Source organism: Nannospalax galili, unplaced genomic scaffold, assembly GCF_000622305.1.
Source record: "Nannospalax galili isolate Female #2095 unplaced genomic scaffold, S.galili_v1.0 scaffold95, whole genome shotgun sequence".
In the NCBI taxonomy this organism is placed as follows: domain Eukaryota; kingdom Metazoa; phylum Chordata; class Mammalia; order Rodentia; family Spalacidae; genus Nannospalax; species Nannospalax galili.
The window spans coordinates 2,337,783-2,345,169 of NW_008342393.1; the positions used below are offsets into that span (position 1 = coordinate 2,337,783).

Below are 7,387 nucleotides of genomic sequence, written 5' to 3' on the forward strand. Positions count from 1 at the left end.
CTCACTATGTAGACCAGGCTGGCCTTGAAATCACAGAGATCTGCCTGCTTCTGCCTCCCGAGTGCTGGGATTAAAGGCGTGTACCACCATATATTGTTTTACTTTATGAGTGTATTGATGAGGGTGCACCGTGTCATGCAATGCCTCAGAGGTTAGAAGAGAGCATCAGATTCCCCTGGAACTGGAGTTAAGGACGGTTCATGGCTGCCATGTGGGTGCTAGGAATTGAACCCAGGGCCTCTGCGAGAGCAGTCAATGCTCTTAACTGCTGAGTCATCTCTCCAGCTCCGAGAACATGTATTTTTCAATGAGTGATCATAGGCCAAAGTCTGGGACAGTCTTTATTGGAGCTTGGAATGTCATAGCAATTCACCTGACTCAGAGGCAAAAAGAAAATGAGCAGCAACAGTGGTGGACATCCAGCAGGGGGATGTCCTGGTTACATTTAAGGAATCCTGCTCGCCTGCAAGCAGGACACAGGCACACACACACACACACACACACACACACACACACTCATTCACATGAACTTACACTCACACTGGCTCACTCCCGCCTGGGTGAGTCTGAGGCCAGGCACCTCAGGTTGCTCCCATGCCTCTTGGAGAGGCTCATCTACTATGGGGCATCTGCTAAGCTGAGACTGAAGGGACCACTGGAGGAGAAGGAGGAGGAGGAAGAGGAGGAGGAGGAGGAGGAGGAAGCTGCAGGTGCTTTGCAGTTTGGGAGATGGGGATGCAGGAGGACAAGTGGGGCCAGGGTAGAGGGAAGATGCTGAAGAGAAGGCAGAAGGGAGAAAGGGCATCTCTTCTCCTTCACTCAAACCTTGCAGTGGGGCCAGCGCCAAGGGCACAGAATGCCTGGGGAGAATCAAGGGGTCCTCTATGTCCTAGGAAGGCACTGAAATGGGGAGCAGATATGGGGAGCCTGCAGTCTCCCCCAAATACCCCCAGGTGAAGGAAGATGGCTGAGCGAGAAGGACCTGACATGCCAGTGCTGGGGTAACAAGACTGGAGAAGCAGATTCTGCCTCCACCCCAATGGCAGAGTGGAGGAATGCTGGGATACAGCCCCTCTGGCCAGCAGAGGGGAAAGGGCTGGAGCCGGGGCTGCCCCTTTGGTCTCAAGGGCAGCAAGGGGGAGCCTGACCTCACCCATGTGTCCATGGTAGGGGTGGGGGCAGGAGTGAGGACCCAGAGCCTCCTGCCCCAGGGCCATGGCTACCAAAGCACAGCTCCATCCAAGTTCCCGTAGCCTGGCTCAGCTCGCAGCCTCCAGTAAGTGTGGTTGGTCACCCACCACTCCTTGCCACTGCTGTCTGTCTGCCGCCTGGGGAAGGAACACCAGTGGGTGTGGGCAGAGGGCAGAGGAGTACAGGCTGGGTCCTGGGTGCTGTCTCCAATCACCCTACTCAAAGCAGAAGGGGTTAAGCAGGAGCTGGGCTGCAGAGGGACCCAGGGTGGTGGGGAGGGCTGAAGCACCTGAAGAAGCGAGCCTGGTGGACAATGTTGTTTTCCTCCATCACTCTTCGCCTGTCTCGCTGTAACTGTTCAATCCTCCGCTTCTGGGCCTCAGCGGCCTGTATATTCCCTTCTTCCAGGTACCTGACAATGTGGGCCATAGTCACTGTAGTGGCTATCCTTAGAGGCCCCCAAAGCTGAGGTCTCTGCCCCTGCCCCACTTCAAGGAAGCCTTGGGGAGACCAGCCATGCACTGACCTCTGGTCGGGCCGCAGCCGTGTGTCGGTGGAAGGTAGTGTCCTTTTCAGCTCTGCTGTCAGTTCGTTCAGCTCCAAGGCAAACTGAGTGAAGCCGAAGTTTCGCTCATGGTCTGGGGGCATTGAGTCTGGGGGAGGCAAGGGACTGGGGCAGATGGACTATGCCATAGCCGCCCTCACCCTGCCCAGCCCTCCCTGACTACACCACTTACTGGGTTTCCAAATGCACTGCCCACCCGGTGGAGGGCCCCGGTACAATCCCTCATGCCACTTCCCAAAGAGACGATGGAGGACACGGCCGCTCCGGCTGAGCACGGCACCTTGCACTTCATGGATGCTGGAGCTCCAGTACTTGGCCTGGGGTGGGGAAGGCTGAGCCTGAGTGAAGGGTTGTATCCCTGCCCCAAGGTATCTCCAGATGCAGAGATCTCTTGGGGTGAAGAGGAGAAGTTAGGGTAGCACATCTACCTTGCAGAAGGTGATCTTGCAGTGGCAGGAGCTGTCCTGTGTGTTTCGGATAAGTACCTCCCCATAGTGCTCAATCCAGCGCTGGCCACTCAGGATGTTGTGAATACAGGACGTCACCTTGTTCCACTCAAAGTGATCCCCAAACCTGAGAGAGACAGGGAATGAGAGGGCAGAGGCCAGCCAGCCCTGAGTAACAAATGGCTGTGGATAGGAACACTCCTATCTCCCTGTAGCAGATCTTGGGGCCTGGAAAAGCCCAAGGGTCCTGCTACAGGCCATATGAACAAAGATTCTTGTTTACAAAGCAGAGTCGCCATTGTGGAACACATCGATGAAGATGTCTGGATTCTATTGCCAAGTTCCCAAGTACCTAAGTCATGAAGATAAGAATACTGAAGTGGGGCTAGAGAGATGGCTCAGTGGATAAGAGCATTGACTGCTCTTACAGAGGACCTGGGTTCGATTCCCAGTACTCAAATAGTGACTAACAACCATCTGTAAGTTTAGTTCCAGGGGAATCCAATGCCTTCTTCTGACCTCCACGGGCATTGCATGATATAGGTGCACTTACACACATGCAGGCAATATACTCATACACACAAAATAAAAATAGTAAAAAAAAATTTAAAAGAATACAGAAAGGGGCTAGGGGGAGCATGAGAGAGACAGATAGCTCAATGGTGAAGAGCATGCACGTACTACTCTTCCAGAGGACTTGAGTTCAGTTCCCAGCAACCATATCAGGCAGATCACCACCACTTATAACTCCAGCTCCTAGGGGATCCAACACCTCTGGCTTCCACAGGCACCTACACACAAGTGCACATACCCACACACAGACACATGCACTCATACACATAATTTAAAATAAATTGAGGGGCTCAGAGGATAAGAGCACCGATTGTTCTTGCAAAGGACCTGGGTTTGATTCCCAGCACCTACATAGCAGTTAACAACTGTCCATAACTCCAGCTCCAGGGGAATCCCATGCCCTCTTCTGACTTCTGTAGATATTGCATGACATGGGTACACTTACACACATGCAGGTAATACACATACACATACAATAAAAAAATAAATAAAATTAACCCCCCCCCGCCACACACACATAAAAATACAGAAGGGGGATGGTGGTAAGATGGCTCAGCAGTTAAGAGCACTGGCTGCTCTTGCAGAGGACCCAGGTTCTGTTCCCAGAATCCACATGGCAGCTCACAACCATCTCTAACTCCAGTTCCAGGATCTGACTTCCTCTTCTGGCCTCTGCAGGCACTGCAGACATGTGGCACACATATATACATGCAGGCAAAAAATTCAGACACACACACACACACACACATATTACAGTCAGTCATGGTGGGTGGTGCACACCTTTAATCCCAGAACTTGGGAGGCAGAGGCAGGTGGATCTCTGTGAGATCAAGGCTAGTCTGGTCTTCATAGTGAGTTCTAGAATAGCCAGTGTTACATAGTGAGACTGTCTCAAGAGAAAAAAAAAAGGGTTCCTGCCACTCTTAATAAAAGCTCCCTTTCGCCAGGCATGGTGGCGCATGCCTTTAATCCCAGCACTCGGAAGGCAGAGGCAGGCGGATCTCTGTGAGTTCAAGGCCAGCCTGGTCTACATAGGACAGCTAGGGCTACAGGGAGATCCTGTCTCAAAAAGACCAAAAAAAAAAACCCAAAAAAACCCCACCTCCCTTTCTTCCTTAGCTGCAGTCATCCAGCTGTAAGATGAGCTTAGTTGAGGGTTTTTCAAATGTGGTTTGTGACCAATAGTCCTGACATCCATTTAGATGTGTGTGTGTGTGTGTGTGTGTGTGTGTGTGTACGCGCATGCATGCACGCATCACATCTTGCCAGCATACTGGCTTGAAGTATGAAGTGCGCTTCTTACTGTGAGTCATGACTAAAAAATTGTGAAAGACACTTAGATGACCTCAATGAACACCCTGCTTCACTGTTCTAAGACTTCTCACCTTTCTTTACAGCAGCTGCTGCACACACAGGTGTAAAATGTACAAATGCTGCTGTCAGTCACTGCCAACAGCTCCAGGCTAGAGTAGGCCTTTCTATCCCGTCCCAGTCTCAGCCCCATGGGTAGCCAGGAGGAGGCCCATGGGTTAGCCTGGCTACTGAAATCTACAGTACTTACCTGGGCAGGCTGACATTGACTGTCCCCACAGGTACAATCTCCAAGGATTTGCCCCAGAACTTGTTCTTCCACTTCATGTCTGGAGTTCAGGGAACAGCAGAGATAAGGCCAGAGTAATCCAGAATGCTCCAGGTGGCGCCCCCATCCCAGCTGCTCTTGACCCTCATGTCCACCCAGAGCTATACCCCTCACCTTGCCAGAAGATGAAGTTCTCCGACTCTGCATGGCATGCCGAGATTGGGGGATGGTGGGAGACCTTAATAAGCAAAGAAATTCTCTTAAGACTGCCCCTGAGGAGCTTGGAGTCCATTCCTGACACTAGGCTCCCCCCCTCCAATGTCTGAACACTACTCTATTTCCCTGAGAACCAGTTAATCCTAAATCTCTTCCTGCTATCTTTAGCCACCACCTAAATTCAGACTGTCTTCTCCCCATGGGGCCCGATGTTCTATTGGCTCACTTCTCTCACTGGCTCCCCTGGTCAACTCTGTGGATGGAGCCCTTAAGCAGCCCTGCTTAGACCTAGACATTCCCCTCCCACATGCCAAGCAGGGCCTCTACCCTGTGCCCTCCCTGAAACCCAGCTCTCCCTAAGGACCCTCTTCCCTCTCCATCTATCTCCTCCACTGAAAGCTGATCATACCCTGCTAGCTCCACTGTGCACTCTTGGAAACATTTGGCCTTATCCTCACTTGGAATAGCTCCACATCTGCAACCTTCAACTCAGACATCCCCCGGCTGTCCTCCTCACCTCTCACCCTGCTCCCTGTCATTGCCTGTCTCTGGCTGTGGCTAAGACTTCCTCTGAGCTGCTATGCTTTCTTGTGCCAATCAATACCATCCTGGCTTCCCTTCTTTCTACCCAGCTTTTCTGCCTTCTCACCTAATACCCTCAGCAACTTGCTCTCACCACTCACCAGAAATGTCAGCATAGAGAGATGTCAAAGAGATGAACCAGAGGATAAAGGCCCTTGCCATCAAGTCTGACAACCTGAGTTTGATCCCTGGAACCCACATGGTGGAAGGAGAGAACAGATTTCCATGCACACATACACATACATACACACACATAAATAAATGCAATAAAAAAATTTTTTTTGGTCTTTTTGAGACAGGGTCTCCCTGTAGCCCCAGATGGCCTGGCACTTTCTATGTAGACCAGACTGGCCTTGAACTCACAGAGATCCAACTGCCTCTGCCTCCCGAGTGCTGGGATTGAAGGTGTAGGCTAGCATAATAAAAATTTTTTAAAGCATATGAAGAGATGGTTCAGCTGTTAAGAGCATGTATTGCCCTTCCATCACATCCAAGTTCAGTTTCCAGCACCCATGTCAGACAGCTTAGAACCACCCACAACTCAAGCTCCGGAGGAATCTGGGACCTCTGGCCTCTCAGGTACCTATACTCTTATGCACATACCCCCACACAGACACTACACATTTAAAAATAATAAAAAATAAGCTGGGCATAGTGGTGCACACCTTTAATCCCAGCACCTGGGAGGCAGAAGCAGGAGGATGTCTGTGAGATTGAGGCCAGCCTGGTCTATAGAGTGAGTTCCAAGCAAGCTGGGACTATAGGAAGACCCTGTAAATACTAAATAAAATAAAATAAAAAATTACCAAAAAATTAAAAAGAGGGGCTAGACTGGGTGTAGTCACACATGCCTTTAATCCCAGCACTTGGGAGGCAGAGGCAGGCAGGCAGGGGGGATCTCTGTGAGTTCAAGACCAGTCTGGTCTACATAGCAAGTTCCAGGCCAGCTGGAGCTACAGGGGAGACCAGACCAAAAAAAAAAAAAAAAAAAAAGAGGGGCTAGAGAGATGGCTCGGTAGCTTAAGAGCACTTGCTTCTTTTCCACAGGACAGCTCACAACCACCTGTAACTCCAGTCCCACAGGCTCTAACCTCCATAAGCACCCACATACACATAGCATGCACACACATAGGTGCATATACATACATACAAATAAAAATAAATCTTAAAAAAAAAGATTGAAATGCCAGCACAGCCCCCTGTGGACCCCTGGCTCTGACCTCACCCCAACACACAACCCAAGGGGGAAAGCTTCTAATTCCATATGGCTCTACATCTGGGCCCTACATCAGAACCTCAGCAATCCTCTAGGGCCTAAACCCAAGCCAGCCCTGTCACACCCTCCCTGCCCCTGTAGTTAAAGGGGGACAGAGAGCCCTTGCCCTGGGCAACAGCTCACCTCTTCCTCCACAGCCCCACAGCCCTCCTGTTCACCTCCCTCTTCTGTATGTCAGTCCTTTCCTCTAAATGTCCCCTTTCCTTTTATTTTTTTACATAAATATTCATAGCACTTTTACTCATAATGTCCAAAAAAGGAAACAATTCAAATGTCAGTCAATAGGAAAATAAAGGAATTGTAGTGCATTCATACAAAGGAATATTCATTAATAAAAATAATGAACTATTGGCACAGTCGACAATAGCAATAAGGCTTTATACTGAGTGACAAAATCATAATAAACAAGAATATGCACTCCACAACTGCATTTTAAGCCTCTCCTTTCTAGATCAGCACATCTCTGCTGGCATCTGTGCCCAACATTTCTATCAGTGACAAAAGTCCCCCTGCAGGTCAGAATGGAGGGCTTCCTCCTACTATACACACTATTCTGTGTGAAATCTTCACCATATTTTTTAAAAAAATTTATTTATTATTTTTATTTTACGTGTGTGAGTGTTATGCCTGCATGCAGGTAAGTGCACCCATGTCGTGCAATGCCAGTGGAGGTCAGAAGAGGCTGTCAGATCCCCTGGGACTGGAGTTACGAACAGTTGTTAGCTGCCATGTGGGTGCTGGGATTTGAACCCTTGTCTTCTGCAAGAACAACCAGTGTTCTTAACCACTGAGCCATCTCTCCAGCCCCCTTCACCATCTTTTTAAACAACCTGAAAGTTGAAAAATGCCAGGTGTGGTGGGGCATGCCTTTAATCCCAGCACTCAGGAGGCAAAGGTAGGTGGATCTCTGAGATCTAGGCCAGCCTGGTCTACACAGTGAGTTCCAGGCCAGCTGGGGC

General features: G+C 50.0%; 1 protein-coding gene across 2 annotated transcripts in view; it reads right to left on the reverse strand.

Moving 5' to 3' along the window:
* Positions 1–221: 221 nt before the first annotated feature.
* The window catches only part of Osbpl7 (oxysterol binding protein like 7), an 18,169-nt gene continuing 11,003 nt past the window's right edge, over positions 222–7,387 (reverse strand). Inside the window, exons 17-23 of one of the 2 annotated variants that reach the window (XM_029566039.1) lie at positions 4,529–4,592; positions 4,337–4,415; positions 2,185–2,329; positions 1,929–2,088; positions 1,718–1,844; positions 1,481–1,603; positions 222–1,328 (exon numbers count right to left, since the gene is read on the reverse strand). In XM_029566039.1, the coding sequence (XP_029421899.1) occupies positions 1,220–1,328; positions 1,481–1,603; positions 1,718–1,844; positions 1,929–2,088; positions 2,185–2,329; positions 4,337–4,415; positions 4,529–4,592 (807 nt within the window). In that variant the 3' untranslated portion in view covers positions 222–1,219. The remainder of the gene's footprint in view (positions 1,329–1,480; positions 1,604–1,717; positions 1,845–1,928; positions 2,089–2,184; positions 2,330–4,336; positions 4,416–4,528; positions 4,593–7,387) is intronic. The other variant, XM_008838252.3, reaches the window with a different exon arrangement.